The sequence below is a fragment of the Malus domestica genome, chromosome 08, assembly GCF_042453785.1.
Source record: "Malus domestica chromosome 08, GDT2T_hap1".
NCBI lineage: Eukaryota > Viridiplantae > Streptophyta > Magnoliopsida > Rosales > Rosaceae > Malus > Malus domestica.
In genome coordinates, this window is record NC_091668.1 from 25,886,415 (window position 1) to 25,902,957 (window position 16,543).

Genomic DNA, 16,543 nt, shown 5'->3' on the forward strand with positions numbered 1-16,543 from the left:
GAAGGAGGAAATTCCATAGGTTGTCTGTCAAGCAAAGGGTTAGGAAGGACTCTCTCTCTCTCTCTCTCTCTCTAACATGCTGCTTCTCTGTTCTCACAGTTGAATATAAAACCATGTGCATGCTGCATGCATATGGAATGGATATGGCGATCTCTACCATTTTTGCTACTATTCAAAACCTATTTTCTAATGTCTTTCAAAAAAATAAAAATAAATAAATAAATAACCTATTTTCTAATTTGCCACTTAGTATTACTGTATTAGTAGTACAATCTAATAGTATTTTTCTTTATTTATAAGCGATAAGTGTTTAATTTTCGCTAAATGCGATGTTGAACCATATTATTATAGTTGGCTCAGTATGACTGTATGAGGCTTAGCCCACCTTTGTATCCCTTACTATTGTTTGTTAAAATTTTTTTTTTAAAAAAAAAACCTATTTTCTAATTTAATTAAGTGCCAAAGAATAAAATAAAAAAAAGAAATAAGTATGTTGGAGTCCTGGGTCCAAGGATCCTTCTTTTGTTCATGTAATAACTTGATGTGCTTTTAAAAGGATGACCACAACAAGACTAGCAGCAGGCCAAGCCGATGAGTCAGCTCCCCCAGCAGCATAGGGCCAATCTTGATGCCTACCAGAAGGAAACCGTGGGCCAGGCCCACCTCAGTACCCCTGAGAAGCTTAGGATAATAAATTTTACTTAATATATTGTTGTTCAAAATTAAAATAAACTAAGAAGACATACGTACAAGTATGAAAAATGTGAAAGAATATATAAACACTTGTGATTCATCATTATTCCTCTACGAGTAGATAATGGTTACACTTACATTATCATTTAGATTTTTAAAATCCTCCAAATCCTCATGACTAATGTTTTTTATTTTAGAGCAAAATTAATAATAATTATTGTAGAAGTGTAAAAAATGTAAAAAAAAAATATACAATCACTCATAATGACAAGTTTTACAACTTTCATGAAGGGGTTAGCTTCGAAATCCAACACTATAATCCATAAACCTTAAATTTATATTTAACCGTCGATTGTCATTTACGCTGTATTCTTGTTATTGAATTTCATTTTTTTAATTTTCTTTTTTTAAAACATGATCATCTGGCGGATGTAAGAAGATGAACAGTTCAGATCTTTGATATCACGTTTCGATATTTACGGTTAACTAAAATATGAGTCGATGTCATATAGTTTGTAGAAACTTTATAAACATCAAGCAATATTTTCACTAACCGTAAAACTCTGAACATAATATCAACGATCCAAACCGTTCATCTTCTGGCATCCTCTAATAGATCATGTTTTCAAAAAACAAAATCTGAAAAAACAAAATTTGATGAGAAAAATGAAGCGTAAATGTAAACAACAATCAACGGTTAAATTTTGATCTAAGATTTATATGATTATAGTGGCGAATTTTGAAGTTAAGCTCTTCATGAAAGTTGTAAAGCTTGTTATTACGAGCGTTTATATATTTTTTCTATATTTTTATACTTCTACATTAATTTAAAAACTATTAAAGACTTTACTTAAATAACAGCCGTAAGATAAATGAGAGTAAATCTGTACCGTTGGATTCTATTTTACTTATATTATTAAAAAAAAATTGGACAAAAAAACCCTTTATATTTTCCATTATTTCCATCTGACTCTGACTGGTCAGTCAGTGACTTAGTGTCACTGATCTGATCAAATCAAAACAAAAGCCACTAGTAGTCTTCAAAAAACAAAAAAAACAAATGCCACTAACAACACTAAGCCAGCCCACTGAGCCCAGGGGCCAGGCTACCTACCCAGCCCTAAATAGTCATCATTTCTAATCCCTTTCCCTCTCCCCTCCCGTAACCCTCTCGGCTGTCTGTCTCTCCCGAGCCCTGACCCGCCGACGCCATCTATTCTTCCTAGCACCTCTCTCCCACCGTCTGTTCTTCCAAAAAGCTCTAATGCGACAGCCACGATCTTCTCGTCCTCCATTCGTACGGCCACTTCCTCTTTATTTCTCTACGTAAGTATTTCTCCCTCTTTATTCCCCCATTCATAGAAATGAAAAAAATGTGTTCGCTCCCTAAATCCGCCATGGTGCCTTGCGGGCAAGTCGGGGATTTACTGCACATACGAGATTGGTGGGTGCGGGCGTGCCACTACTAGATGCCGCTAGTAGACGGGATTTGAATGATTGAGGTTGCGCCTGAGTTTGACTTCGAACCAAGAGATTGTGCCATTTGAGTGGGAGTTGCTCAAATTAAGGTTCTTTGTTTGCCTTAAAAATAAGGACTTTACTTATATGGAGAGATAGAACAATATGTAAATGACAAGGTTGCTTGGAAATATAAATGACAGAGGAAAGTGACTAAAATTGCAGATTGCTTGTAATTTATATGGCTGGAAATGAGTACATAAAAGCTACAAATGAGATCGATACCGCAAGTGAGCAGCAGAGCTAATAAACTAGATAAAAGAGGGCTTTTGGCAAATCTGGTTTGAGCAGAGTTTGTGCTTTTGTTTGTTTGTTTGAGTGTCCCTAATCCTTGTGCATCTGCTCCTTTTTATAGAGGTCTGGAGGAAACCCTCCTGCTGAGGTTTTGTTCCTGCCCGAACGAAGCTTGGGCAGGTTGCATTGTGAAATATTTAGAATAAGCAAGTTTGAATCTCCACCACATATCTCCACCACTTGTAATAAATTAATAATAAAAAGAAGCAAGCTGTCTTCTTCACATGCCTCCTGCAAGAATGTCTGAATGCTTTTCCAATCTACTTGAAGGCATACACATCTCCACCACCCAAACGAATTGGAGAAACAATATTATAATGTCCAACCCCTCCACTTGCATCTAAATATCCTTCCAAGTTAGCTTTCTTGCATATTAATCCCCCAAATGCCATATTTTACCCAAATTGCCCAAATAAGTAAAAATGGGTATATTTTGAGTGCAAACAAAATGTAACTGAACTGAAAGCAGTGGCTGCTTTGGAAAGTACTATTTTAGATCATTGTTGTGACCCTAACGAAAATGAGGGATATAAATTAAATCTTGGAAAATTGTTTTAACTTAAGTGTCCGGGTTAATTATGAATTAATTATAATTTATTAGGAAGAGGAATTCTGGCAAAACTTCAAGCCCCAGTTTTATACTTTTATTGCTTTTTAATCTGTATGCCTACTAAATGCTTAGCCAATTGTACATATTCCAATTTTTTTCGATTAAATATGACATGTTGGTAGAAGATCAAATTTGAGGAATGGTTTACGGTTATTAGTAATAATTCGGTTTAGGTTTAGGGTTATTAGTTTGGGCGTGCAACCTTTTTTTCACTCAAAAAAATATTATGTTTTTTTTTAATTATTTATTAGTTTAAAATATATTTTCCTTAACGGGTAACTGGTCCGGTCATATTACCCGTTAATATTATCGGGTTGATTTCGGGTCGGGTCATTTTACCCGTTTATTTTAACGGGTGTTACACGACACGACCCGTTAAGATATCGGGTATGACACGAAAACGACACGAACACGAAAAACACGACACGAATGCCAGGTCTACTTTGGAGGGTTCCAGGTAGGCACCAAAATTTTGTTTGTTTTAAATCTTCTGTTCTTCTATCTAACCCTAGACCAAAGGACACCTTACGATGATATTTACTTGATTTATCTTGCGTCAATCTTATATGCAATTCCCAGTACGTAAATTACGATTGAAACTCCATAACCTGACCGCACCTTGGAGGAAGAGAGAAGCTCGATTGGAAAGTAAGGTATCCCCAGTCCAGCCTCTCTTCCTCTCGCAGGCAACAACTCAAGCTTCTCTCTTCCTCCTCTTCATCTTCTGATTCATCTTCTTTCTCTCCCATCGAGCTTTAAGTTTTGACAGTCTTTAGGGTTTTGAAATCTGAAGCTTCAAAACCATGGAAGACGCTTCAAATTCAAACCCAATCTCTGAAAATAGAGTAAAGCAGTGAGTTCAATTTGTCAATTTGCAATTATGCTGATTGGGTTTCGATATTCGAATTCGGTATGTTGTTTACATTCTGTTGCTTTTTGTTTTTTCAGAGAAGCTCCCCAGCTTGCTGCTTTGTTGAGAGAAATGAAGGAAGGATTAGATACAGTGAGGGCAAAAGTCCAAGCTTTAACTGCAAAGGTAAACGAGTTCCCTCTTCTGGGGTCGTTTTAGTTTCGCTATCGGTTTATTTCGGTCAAGAAATCTTGTTTCGAAATTGTTATGCCAGTTTGTAGGCTGTAGGAAAACTGTTTCTGGATTGATAGTGTGCTTCCTTGAGGTTTAATATTAATTTGAGGGATAAAAACTGATTTGACTAGAAAGCTATGTTTTTTTTTTCTTCGAAATTTTCCATTTTTTGCAGCAATCTTTTAATACTTGGAGATCATAGGAGTCCCATTGGCGTGTTAGTATAACAAGTATGATTTGCATCAAAAGGCACTTGTTTCATTTGTTTTCTTCTCCATGTCAAATGTATCAGGTGAAAGCAAATAATTATCCTACAACAGATGGGATAAGCTATCTTGAAGCCAAGCATTTGCTGCTTCTAAACTATTGCCAGTCACTTGTCTATTACTTACTTCGTAAGGCTAAAGGGTTTTCAATAAATGGGCATCCCGTTGTTCGTAGCCTTGTGGAGATAAGGTTGTTTCTGGAAAAGGTCTGGGCCTCTGGTGATCTTTTTTTCTTTTTCTTTGTCGTTCTAGTAACCGTGTAGTCAGTTATCAATCAATTCTCACCATTTTTGTGTGCAACAGATTCGACCCATTGACAAGAAGCTCCAGTACCAAGTTGAGAAGCTCACCAAGGTTACTACAAGCACAACCGAAGATGTAGGGCAAAGTGGGAAGGAACCACAACCCAATGTGCCTCAGCAAACAGATGATTTGCTGAGATACCGCCCTAACCCTGACTTGCTTGTTAGCAAAACAGATGTGAATTTTAAGGTGAAATGCGCATCAGTACTATGTTTGAATTCCTCTTTTGTCATCTGCCAAACAATACTCGAGGTTTCTTCTTCTATTTTGTATATTGTAGGATGGCAAGGATGTGTATCGACCTCCCAAATTTGCCCCGACTTCGATGGAGGAAGATAAGTTGTCAAAGCAGGAAAAAAAATGCGTTGAGAAGGGATAAGAATACTTTACGACAAGCTAAGCAGAGTGCTTATGTGAGGGAACTGGTGGATGATTTGGAGGGGAGGCCTGAAGAGGTTTGTTGTGGCCTGTTTTTGTGGAGTTACCAGGCATGACTGCTGGATATACTGTTCTTGTAACTGATGTTTTTTTTATGTCAATTACAGATTGTAGAAAGTGTTGGAGCTGAAAGCATAGAACTAGCGAGATACAGGGCAAAGAGGGATGAACGTGAACGGCAAGAAGAGGAACTTTTTACGCGTGCTCCTATTACAAAGAAGGAGAAACAGAGAGAAAAACACTTAAAGAAATCATGAAATGGGTAATTGACATTTGAGAAATTATTTATGATTTTCCTTTTCAATTATTCCAAATTTATTTTTCTGTAAGATCTGTTGATGGATGGCTGTTCTGAATCGTTTCTATCAGGTTGCTTGGTTTGACGGAGAATTTCTATGATGAAATTAAAGGTTTACCCTTGGACGATGAGAATGATGAGCAGGTTGCAAGCTCCCGCAGTGCTAGGGGTGGAATGGGGAGGCATAAGAAGCGCAAGGTATATCATAATCTCTTAAAAAGGAATCAAGTTTAGTTTATGAAATATGTGTCCCTCTTTTGTTTTGAACCAACTGCATTTGTGAACCTCTGTTTCCCTTGGACTTTTTCTAACATGCAAATTCAACGTTAACTGTTTTATATTTCCATGAAGTTGTTCGTTTGTACTAAATATGTGGGTATAAATTTAGGACGTGAATGGCTGTGTTATAGAAGCCTATTGGAAAAACTGGAAAGCATGTCCTGTTCTCACAGGAATATACGCGTGTAGACTTCTGTAGGCAGACCATTTAGTGATACATGCGTCTTTATATTGAATACTCGGGCCTCTTTATAATGTGGAAAAGTACTGTTTTGGTATCTGAACTAAGACTGCCGATTATTGATTGTACCATCTTCATTAGAATATTTGGTGGTGGGCTATAACTTGCCGTGCTTATGCATTTCTTGCTTAGTCACAACTCATCTAGGAATGCCTGCATTTCTTTTTCTCGTTTATGTTTACGTATGGTCAGAGTCTTGAAGCTGCACAAAACGACACCTATAAATTTACTGCAGAACACTTCCTATTGTTCTCCCTCCTATCAATCCATATCATGCGTGTGAATTTTTCTCGGCATTTCATGTAATATCTTGATAGAGCAGCCCAGCTGGTGAATGTTACGTATGGTAAATCTGTCTAGAATCAAAACCTGCACTGAAATTAGTTACAAGATTGTTAGGGTTTTGTCGCAGCCGAGTTATCTCTAATGTGTATAATTACCCGATGTACCCATTCCTGAGTGATTAATTGGGTGAATGTTTATCTTAATTCTCAAATCCTTTTAGCAAGCTGCTGGATTATTTCTGTTTTTGCCCGAACCAGTACCATCGAACCTTCTAAATTATCCAGCTGGCTACTCGGGTTTTCTTGTGTGCATGAGTTTCCAGTATTCAAAATTTTTCTTCTTCCATATTTGCGTATATTTATTCATGGCTTCGGTCGGTTTTATGCTTTATTTGATTTTATGATATTATCGCAAAGGCATTGACACTTTCGACTGATTGTGCAGATGAGGCGTTGAAGGAATAGCGTATGCCAAACTTGACAACGCCCAACAATTTATTTGCCGGGCCAAGCTCCGATTGCTCCAGTAGCATGAAATAGCTTCCCACAAATCTTAAATGTTTTTCTTTTGGCGGCAGACCAAGTAGGGAACAAAATTTTGTTTGGACCGATTAGATTGTTTGTTTTAATCTTTTTGTTCTTGCATCTAACCCTACACCAAAGAAAATTTACTTGCTTTATCTCGTGTCAATCTTACATGCAGTTACCAGTACGTAAATTACGATTGAAGCTCCATAGTACGACCGCATCTGTACAAGTTTTTCTTTCGATTCTTGTTCAACATCACCCGTTTGAACGAGGGCGGAGCAAAATGAGTTATATTCCAGTTCTTAAAGAGAGAGTGTTAGGGAAAAGGTCATGCTCTTTACTGGGATTGAGTAGGATACAATGCTGGACTGGACGTGACTCGAGATACATTTTTTTTTTGGAGTATAACGATATATTTTACATATTAGACGAGGGTGAGAGTTAGGCTAAGCTACACAATAAGCAACTAATGTGGTATCGACTTCGTCATCTACGAGATTCAAACCTTAGACCTCTCACTTACGAGTGAAGAAGAATACTACTAGACCCAAATATTGAGTGGCAACTCGAGATACAAATCGAATATCATGAATATATAACATCTTTCAACACTTGAGTTGGTATTGTAAACTAATTTCCAGGCACATCCTTGGCAGGCAGGGGTAATGTCAAGTTGTCAACTTATGCGCATGGGAGCAACTTCCAGACGGTCGAAATGTTTAGGTCGTCAAAAGAAGCTCAACATGAGGCTACTAAGGTCGCTGTCGACCACCTCTCATGTTGAGCTTGGCAGCCTCATGCTAACTTCTTTTGACGACCTAAACGTTTCGACCGTCGGGAAGTTACGCCCATTGACAGTTACAATGGAGAAGAACTGGGGCATGTGGTCAGGATCTACCTTAGTGGTCTTATAGGCAGGCAATTGCCATTTGCGGTGTTGGCAAATTTCGTTTAGCCGTGACTTATACATTTTACTTTTGCTTTTTGGACATAGACAGTTTTTTTTTTGTTCAGTTTTGGGATTTTCGGTATGAGATTTTTTCGGTTCGGTTTTGGAATTTTTTTTGTTCGGTTTGGAATTTTCGGTTTTTTTTTTTTTTTTTGCATCCGTACCTAAATGTAGAGCACACTAAAATGCCTATTTTCTCATTTTTTTTAATTTTAAATTTTTTTAAAGAATACAATTTAATTAAAAAAAAAATGTAAAAATACAAACTGAAACGCGCTTGAAACAATTTGAATTGCTTATTACCCAAGCTGCAATTTTCAAGCCAAGGGTGATGTTTGACATATTAACCCACATGTCTATTCCAACTATCACATAAAATGTGTAGCTATAATCCTTTGCATCAACTTCATTAGAATTTTATCAAAATAAATTATGTTGGAAGGACCTTTGTTACAATTGGAGTCCCTCATCTTATCAAAATGTGTAGTTATGGTCATTTTTGTCAACTTTGTAAGAATTTTGTCAAAATAAGTTAGGCTGAAAAGACTATTGCTACAATTGGATTAAAAGTTGAGGAATCATTGTTCCAATTAAGTTAAAGTTGAGGAACTATTTTGCCAGTTGGATTAGAGTTGAGGGACCAATGGTAATAAATTTTTAGTTGAGAGATCATAACTACACGTTTTGATGAGTTGAGGGACTAATGGTAATGGATTAGAACTTTGGAGGGTTCCAGGTAGGCAACAAAATTTTGTTTGTTTTAAATCTTCTGTTCTACTATCTAACCCTAGACCAAAGGACACCTTACGATGATATTTACTTGATTTATCTTGCGTCAATCTTTTATGCTATTCCCAGTACGTAAATTACGATTGAAACTCCATAACCTGACTGCATCTGTACAAGTTTTTCGTTTGAATTCTGGTTCAACATGACGCGTTTGAACGAGGACGGAACAAAATGAGTTATATTCCAGTTCTTAATGAGAGAGAGTTGGGGAAAAGGTCATGCTCTTACTGGGATTGAGTAGAAAACAACACTGGACGTGACTCGCGATATACAACAACACTGAACGTGACCAGAAATATATATATATATATATATTTATTTTTTTTAGTACAAAGATTATTTTACACTAAGGGGAGGGGGAAAGTTCGGCTAAGCCACACAATGAACAACCTAATGTGGTATCAAATTCGTCATCTACGAGATTCGAACCTAAAACCTCTCACTTACGATTGAAGAGGAACACCAACAGACCTTAATAATGAGTGGCGACTCGGTATACAAATTCAATATCTAGAATATATAACATCTTTCAACACCGGAGTTGGTAATGTCAACTAATTTCAAAGCAGATCCTTGGCAGGCTGGGGTATGCTGTACAGAATAAGACCCAACACGAGAACCGCACTACCGAAGAGGAAAAAGGGGCTCAAAGTTGAACCTCCTTCCATATACGGCAAGGGAAGGGAAAGAACATAAATTGATATTGGCACTGCAACATAAACGAAAGCTTATGTTATAAAAACTTCATTCAAAAACATAGGTTAGTTGCACATTCTTGCATACATCAATGACCACGAAGCGCATAAGTGCTTATGCGCGCGGGCACATATTGCGTGGCAGTGAATATCTTTTTAGTCCTCTATGCTAAAGCATCCAATTGAAAAGCCAAAACTGTTAAAGTGCAGAACCAAATCAGAGATATATATCGCTCTACTAACTACTTAACCAACGAATGTGGGATAGTACTATAAAAATTTCATGTGGGACCCTTCTTTTAGGTGGCCATCCACGTGGACAAGTTACGAGTGGTTCTCATGTCATGTGCGGTCCCTTTAAAGGTTTAAGGTTAAACTGTTGTGTAACCGGTGGTCATCCAACCCAAAATCTTAACCTTTAGGGGTGGAAAGGTCAACTAAGTATATGTAGACTATACAGATATACCAGGTACTTGGCATAACCACAACAGGGCTAGCGCTTAACAATGCGTACGTACATACAAGTGTAAAAGAGAACGAACCTGACAACATCACGATGAGAGAAGCAACAACCGCAGAGGAAATCTTTACTACATTCAGCAATGAAATGTTGAAAAACAGATTGGTAGCTATATACAGCAATGGTAGTAACGGAGCCCCATTGCAACCTGACACAAGTGACAAATGTGCTGGTAAGAATTTGAACCCGAGAAAACCTTAAGAAGCTTTTAACATCTTGAATAGAATTATCACATCAGAATAACCACTTCAACCAATTGAAATTGAATTACATGACAGAAAAAATTTGTTCTTTTTTACTGCCAGCATTCAAACTGAGATTTTATGTGAAGTGCATGATTTCCCATCATTCCTAAATGTTATGCAACCGTGTAAGTAGATTTTCTCATCACCACCTAAAGTTCCCTTGTAATGTTCACATGAGTTCATAATATACACTGTTCAGATGTAACTTGGTGTCAAAAGCTTTTACCATTCTTGGGATGCTATTTTAAGCTTTGCTCTTACTAGTCGATGTTTCCCGTTCGTAATGCAATAAAAGTCTTGTTCATTCATTGCAGTCATCCATTTAAAAGTAAGAACAGGTTAGAGAAAATCATTCTGCACATGCTTGATATGACAATAGGTGTTTTCAGATTATGAACAATAACTTTCAGCTCACTTATGGGCTGGAAAGTAGATACTCAAAACAATCCAGGTATTTTAAAAGACTACAGACAAAAAGAAAAAAAATGATATGACAGCTTGCCTGTTGTATAGGCTCCAATATTCAGAAAGCAACAGGCACCATCTTTTAGATATGAAGGAAGTTGCGCAAATGGTATGCCTCTCAGGTTTGACAAGAAAGGTAGAAACAGAAGAACAAAAAGAGCCTACAAGTCACAGGAAATAAAGAATAATTTCAGCAAAACCAGTCACCAACCAGTATCCTGTCAGTTAAATTGAAATTTTATGTGCAGGACTTTACGGTTAACCTGAGTAAGCAGATGTAAGGTGTGGATACATATGATAACAGTGAGGGAACCCCAGGCATTTGAACGAATATAAATAGTCCCATATCGATGTCCACTTTCAAATTAAATGGACCTTCATCACCTCTAAAAGTCTAGTTAAAGATCGGCGCAAATCTTTCTAGTTCTGGTAGGGTCTTGTGGTATAATTAACAGGGTCCACCATACTAAGGTGCATCAAGATTACAAACAAGATAAAAACTATCTTATAAAAATATAGCAGTCACCTGAAATCCAGATCCAAAAGAATTGACAACAAATATGTCAAGTGATTTTTCCTGCAATGTAAAATGGTTTATGACTTAGAAAGTATGCACGAGTAGTTATGTCAACCATAAAGTTTAGAAGGCTAGATAACCATTTGAAAAGATGAGGAAATAGCCATACCTTAAGGTGGGCTGCAGCATCAACAAAGACAAACTCCTGTTTGAAGACAAAAATTCAAGATTGATTATTTTGCTATAAAGGGCACCACTGAACTTTTAACAAATGTTCATTGCTTTAACCTTGATTATAGATGCACCGGCTTGAAAAGCACTTGAAGCAATCATTAGTGCTGGCCATATAGACTCAACTCCAGATAGCATCTGACCAGAATCAGAGCCACTGCAATTTCATAAAATACATATAACTATCAGGAGCCTTACTTTATAACATGTCACAATGAAACTCCAAGAGTGCATGATACTCTAGTTTATGACACTGCAAATTTACTTTCTAAGAATATGAAATTTACCAACAACGTTCGCCATCTCAAGATAAAATTCAGAGAAAGTGTCCAGTTAAAGCATTGCTAAAGTTGGATAATAAAGAAATTGGCACTTGACAGACTTTATTAACCAAGAAGAAAGAACAAAACCCGATAAAAAATAGTAAGAATAGAGGAGGGTCATGAAATACATGCAGCCGTAGAAATATTTCAGTTTATTCAGAAAAAACTTCATTCGTAATCAAAATCACCACTAAGTGAAGACAGAATATTGGTAGCCATTATCACATAAAATGATAAGGTTGTTCGTATCCTAGGCAGTGCATTAAAGATAAAAGGATGCCAAAAAGAAAAAAAGGTGATATCTAACAAACTCTCAAGTAAAGTGCAGAGCAGGCATGCTTGTTAGAAGTACAATCTTCAGGCAGACATTCAAAACAGGGTGTTAAACTAATCATCAGCAGAATAAAAATGAGTTATTTTGCCTTTCTTTTCAACAAAAAAATTCGGGCATTTGATCTAAAATTGCATTTGTCAGCGAGATGAAAAACACAGAACAGATGTCAAACTGTTCAAACATTGGGCACAGTTCTTTCTTCAGAACTGTTTTCTTCAAGTTTATAAATGTAATCAGTATATCGTTGAGCCCTTTCAACTTTTCTGATCTTTGCTTTGTTATTATCTGGAACACAATGTATAAGTATGCAGTTAACATTTGTAGACATGGCATGAGTTTAAAGTACACCACATCCAAGTGACTACTAGTAATGACCTTGAAAAGTTCTGTATCACAGATCCTTCACCTTTCCTGACAGAAGAAATGGACAATATTAAAGATAACCAAACACAGTAGCAGCTCTTTAATCTGTGGAAGAATGGATCAAGGTACCTTGAAACAGCCGCTGCTACACCTGTAGCTACGAGTATGCAGCCAACAATCTGATTAAATGTGTATGTTCTCCCCAAGAGAAGGGCAGAAAAACTCAGCTGCCACACCAAAAACGTCTGCACAATGTGGAGACAGTAAAAGCTGAGAAGAGGAAATGCCAAATATAGGTATAAGAAGAAAACAAGATTCAAAGTAATAGACCCATTATGCCTTTTGTTATGAATCTGGACTAAAATAAATGTTCGATATACCCTTTGATTTTCACATTTTATTTTCATATTTCTACTGCACTGTATTATAAGTTATAACCAGAGAAACCATTCTCCAATTATTTGAGGAGAGCAGAACAAAATTCTGCAGCCCTGCTGAGTTCTTATCTTCTATTTGATCAACAAGTAAAGGAAAGTAAAAGGTAAACAGAACTTCTAGCCCCCAAATATTTAATAATTATTCATGCAATAAATTGGTTCAGTCCAACCTGAAAGAATCTACGATCCTTGACCAAATTAAGCCTGGCTTATGCTAAAAAAAAAAAGGCTCAGCTGCTAGACATCCAATTGGCAGTTACAGAATCACAACCAACACAATAATGCATTATAAGAGAGTTTAGACTTATTTTCCTCTTTCTATAAATCTTTCAGGAAACTAAATGGTAAGGAAAGTTCCTTATACTTCACTTCTCTAGAGTAATATTTTACCGCAAAATTATCTTGACCTCAAATGAAGCAACAATAACCCCAATAAAACCCTTGGCCATCCCATATGGGGCATGCTTGGTATCTATTCATCCACCTATTATCCTTCAAGCACCTTCGTCATAAACACTGCTCTCATTGTTTATATATTATATTCTCTCACGAAATAGATTATACTTCTAATTACATATGGTATGCCTCCATGCTGCTGATGTCGATGGGGAAGCCCTCCAATACCGAACTCCCATACAGGATGGGTCTAATTTCCTATTCCAGGGCATACACATCCAAAACAGTTAATATGTTCTTAAGCACATCAATCCATAGTAGGTGAAATTGTGGACGAATTCCCATCAGGCAAAACCTAGTTTGTATACCATGCATAGTCCTAATTCTTCTTTTTCTTATCTTACTACTTTTTTCTGGGATATCAGAAAATACCTGACTCAATATGGGTATGGCCGGTCCGGGAAGCATGGCTGTCGAGGACAAGTAAAATTCAGAAAAGCAAACACCAAAATCATCACTAATAACATACACTTCCAGCTTCATTTCTCACCACAAACAAAAACCACGAAGATCTAGCTTAAATTCTAAAACACCATTCAACCATTTTCTTTTTTTATGGGGATGGAACCACTCAACCAATTAAACAGGATAAAATAACTCACAAAACACAAATTTTGACATTACCAAAACCAAAACAAGAGAGAAAAAAGAATGGTACCTGCAGCAGCCATTCCAGAAGCAACTCCAAGGGCTTCTAGGGCACCAATGGCGGCAAACCGTGACTTGGGAAGACCTATCATTTCGTCAGTAACAACCCCAGAACGGTACCGTACGACCAATATCGAAAAATAAATCACCACGTAGCTGTAACCAAAACAAACCCACTATTCTTCTCACATCACAAAAGCAATAATTCCCAGTAAATTCGAAAATTAAATTAAAAATTAACAAGGATTAAAGAGAAATGGTTGGATTTTTATACCCGAAGGTTGTGAATTGGGCCAAGAAGAAAGGGTGGTTTTTCATGGGGACGAGGGCCAGCTTGTAGAACACGCGGTTGGCGACGGCCAGAGCTATGGTCAATGCGGAGCTCAAAACGACGCGTTTTGTAAAGGTGGAGGTGGAGGAGGTGGAGGAGGGCGGCTCTGGGAGCGATGCTCGGGCCTTTACATCGCGAGTTGTCGGTGAGGGTCTGCAGGAGGAGCGTTCAGAGGTGTGGTGAAGCGGTGCGTTTTGAGGGAGGCGGAGAAGAGAGAGTCGAGGGCTTTGAAGGAGCGGCATTGCGGAGGAGGAGAGAGAAGGGAAGGGGATCGCGCCATTTTTGACGGTGCAGTGCCGGGCGTGAAAAGGGGCGGAGAAGTGGTGAAACGGCGACGTGGTGGACATTGAATATCCCATCAGAGGGTTTGGACTTCTGGGTTGTGACGTGGTGTTTTATTGGGGAAATATAGAGAGAATTTTTTTTGGAAAACGTGCAACTACCAACCAAAATATTAAAGTGCCCATATCAAAACATTACGTCTGAATTTAACAACTATGGGAGATTTTTTGTGCTGAAAAAAAGACTCAGTACATGAAGTGTTGTAATATAAGTAGTTAAATATTTAATTTTCTTATTTTCTTTTAAAAAAACACAACAATATGAAACTAACCCTAACACCGTCATCACACTGCAGAACAAGACAAAGCATCATGCGATATAAGGATGTGGATTGGCTAAGCAAATATCTTAAACATCAAATAGGAATTAAACGCAAGGAATTACATGATAGAAGAACGAGGAATTAATCGCAATTACACAACTCCCTCTAATGGTTGAGCTTCTAGCATAATCGGTTCGGTTTGAAATTCCTGAATTGAACAACCATGTAAAACCGATCTCCATACCGAATGTTTCAAGGTTTGAAATTTTGTGGATCAATTTGTTTTAGGTATTTTCAGTTTAGATAGAATCGGGTTGGGTCAGGATTTTTCGGTTTGCGATTTCAGGAGAAAAATCTCAACCCACCATTTACCGTTTATCATTTTTCGAATTGACCTTTAGGGCTGTGTTCGGTTGGCAAATTGTGCCAAATTCCTTGTCCCACTTGCCAACCACATATACATAATTATGGAAAATCAATTACCACTAGCCAACTGACACACCCTGACTCGGAATGTCCACTAGGACTTCGAATCGAGCTGTGCTGGGCGACACTTAGAAGGTGACGAAGCCATAAAATATAGTGATGTGGGAAATGTGAATAAATTTAAACCTAAAAGTGCCTAAAGAGTACGCTGTGAGCGGGAATGAACTCATTTCACACGCAACGTTAGAGCATAAGTATAGTATAGTAGTGTGGGTAAGGATCATACCCTCAGAGGCAGCCACCTATACAGAGATTTCGCCAAGAATTCTCGTCGATACAAACCTTCAGTAGCTAAAACCTGGAGGGGCGAAAAACAGAAGGGTGAATGGGCAAAAACAAAGCTTTAGAAAACACATTTCTCTTTTCTGAAAATAATAACCCCTCACTGTAAAACCTGTATAGTTTCCAGAAAATAATACTACGTATATATGAAAACCAATGCACAAGGCCGATAAAAACTAAAATATGCCATGTCATAGCGTTTCAGCACTAAAAGATGTAAGTTAGGTGATATAAATCAAAGTAAAAATGATATGTCAGCTGGAGTCACCTAATGTGAGCTATACGGTTGAACATATTGCTCGTCAATCCAGACACAGTCACCTAATGTGACTTGTATGGCTCTAAACCTGCACACGAGTCGGAATCACCTAATGTGGTCTGTACGACAGACTGGATGTAAATAAATACGCTTAAGTGCTACGATCACGTGAAGGTTGTGCGACGAATCACAGGTCACCTACGAGTTGGAACTATCTACTGTGGTCTGTACGACAGGCTGGCACCTGACTTGGATCCAAGCTGAGCGTGCGGTGTGGGAGGTGAACGATCACGTGAAGGCTAGGCATTGGCCATGGGTAGAGCACTAACACCGGGGTGCAGGACAATGAGCTCTACGTGCATCAACTCATAACCAACTACCATGCAACCATGCCATCAATATGTACTCACCTGAACTTACCTGGGCCTCCGCAGTATCATGCAATATTATACACAGCTATACTAATGCATATGCTAAAATGTAAAGCAATTATGACATGGCATTTTAAACGAAATTCCATTTAAAACAGTTTTTGGGAAACGTGTATATATATATATATATAGAAAAATCTCAACCCACCATTTACCGTTTATCATTTTTCGAATTGACCTCTAGGGTTGTGTTCGGTTGGCAAAATGTGCATAATTCCTTGTGCCACCTGCCAACCACATATACAATTATTGAAAATCAATTACCATTAGCCAACCGTCTTCATGCTGTTGCCAAAAATAAGTTTAACCAAAATTATTCGCTGGTTCTTTTGGTAAATGGTA

The 16,543-nt window shown here is 37.7% G+C and overlaps 1 protein-coding gene and 1 pseudogene across 4 annotated transcripts; one reads left to right on the plus strand and one right to left on the minus strand.

Moving 5' to 3' along the window:
* The first annotated feature begins 3,778 nt into the window (after window positions 1-3,778).
* Window positions 3,779-6,988, plus strand: LOC114826609 (uncharacterized; annotated as a pseudogene).
* A 1,872-nt stretch (window positions 6,989-8,860) lies between these two features.
* Window positions 8,861-14,608, minus strand: LOC114826610 (protein CLT2, chloroplastic). 4 transcript variants are annotated; one of them, XM_070825981.1, is made up of 11 exons: window positions 14,083-14,608; window positions 13,819-13,964; window positions 13,533-13,570; window positions 12,397-12,512; window positions 12,280-12,315; window positions 11,305-11,404; window positions 11,186-11,221; window positions 11,026-11,076; window positions 10,537-10,660; window positions 9,812-9,937; window positions 8,861-9,283 (listed from the first exon to the last, which is right to left on the minus strand). In XM_070825981.1, exons 1-11 carry the CDS (start codon window positions 14,496-14,498, stop codon window positions 9,135-9,137), a joined length of 1,338 nt encoding a protein of 445 aa, XP_070682082.1. In that variant the 5' UTR covers window positions 14,499-14,608; the 3' UTR covers window positions 8,861-9,134. The 4 variants fall into 4 exon arrangements, with proteins under 4 accessions (XP_070682082.1, XP_070682083.1, XP_070682084.1 ...); XM_070825982.1 differs by lacking the exon at window positions 12,280-12,315; XM_070825983.1 differs by lacking the exon at window positions 11,026-11,076.
* Window positions 14,609-16,543: the final 1,935 nt, after the last annotated feature.

Excerpts from the sequence above, each read along its gene's own strand:
- LOC114826610 (XM_070825981.1), bottom strand. The coding sequence starts at position 14,498 with ATGGGATATTCAATGTCCACCACGTCGCCGTTTCACCACTTCTCCGCC. Across the intron at positions 13,571-13,818 it reads TTCTGGAATGGCTGCTGCAG|CCATGCTTCCCGGACCGGCC; the intron begins GTACCATTCTTT and ends TGTCCTCGACAG. Across the intron at positions 11,077-11,185 it reads ATGCTGCAGCCCACCTTAAG|GAAAAATCACTTGACATATT; the intron begins GTATGGCTATTT and ends TTTACATTGCAG.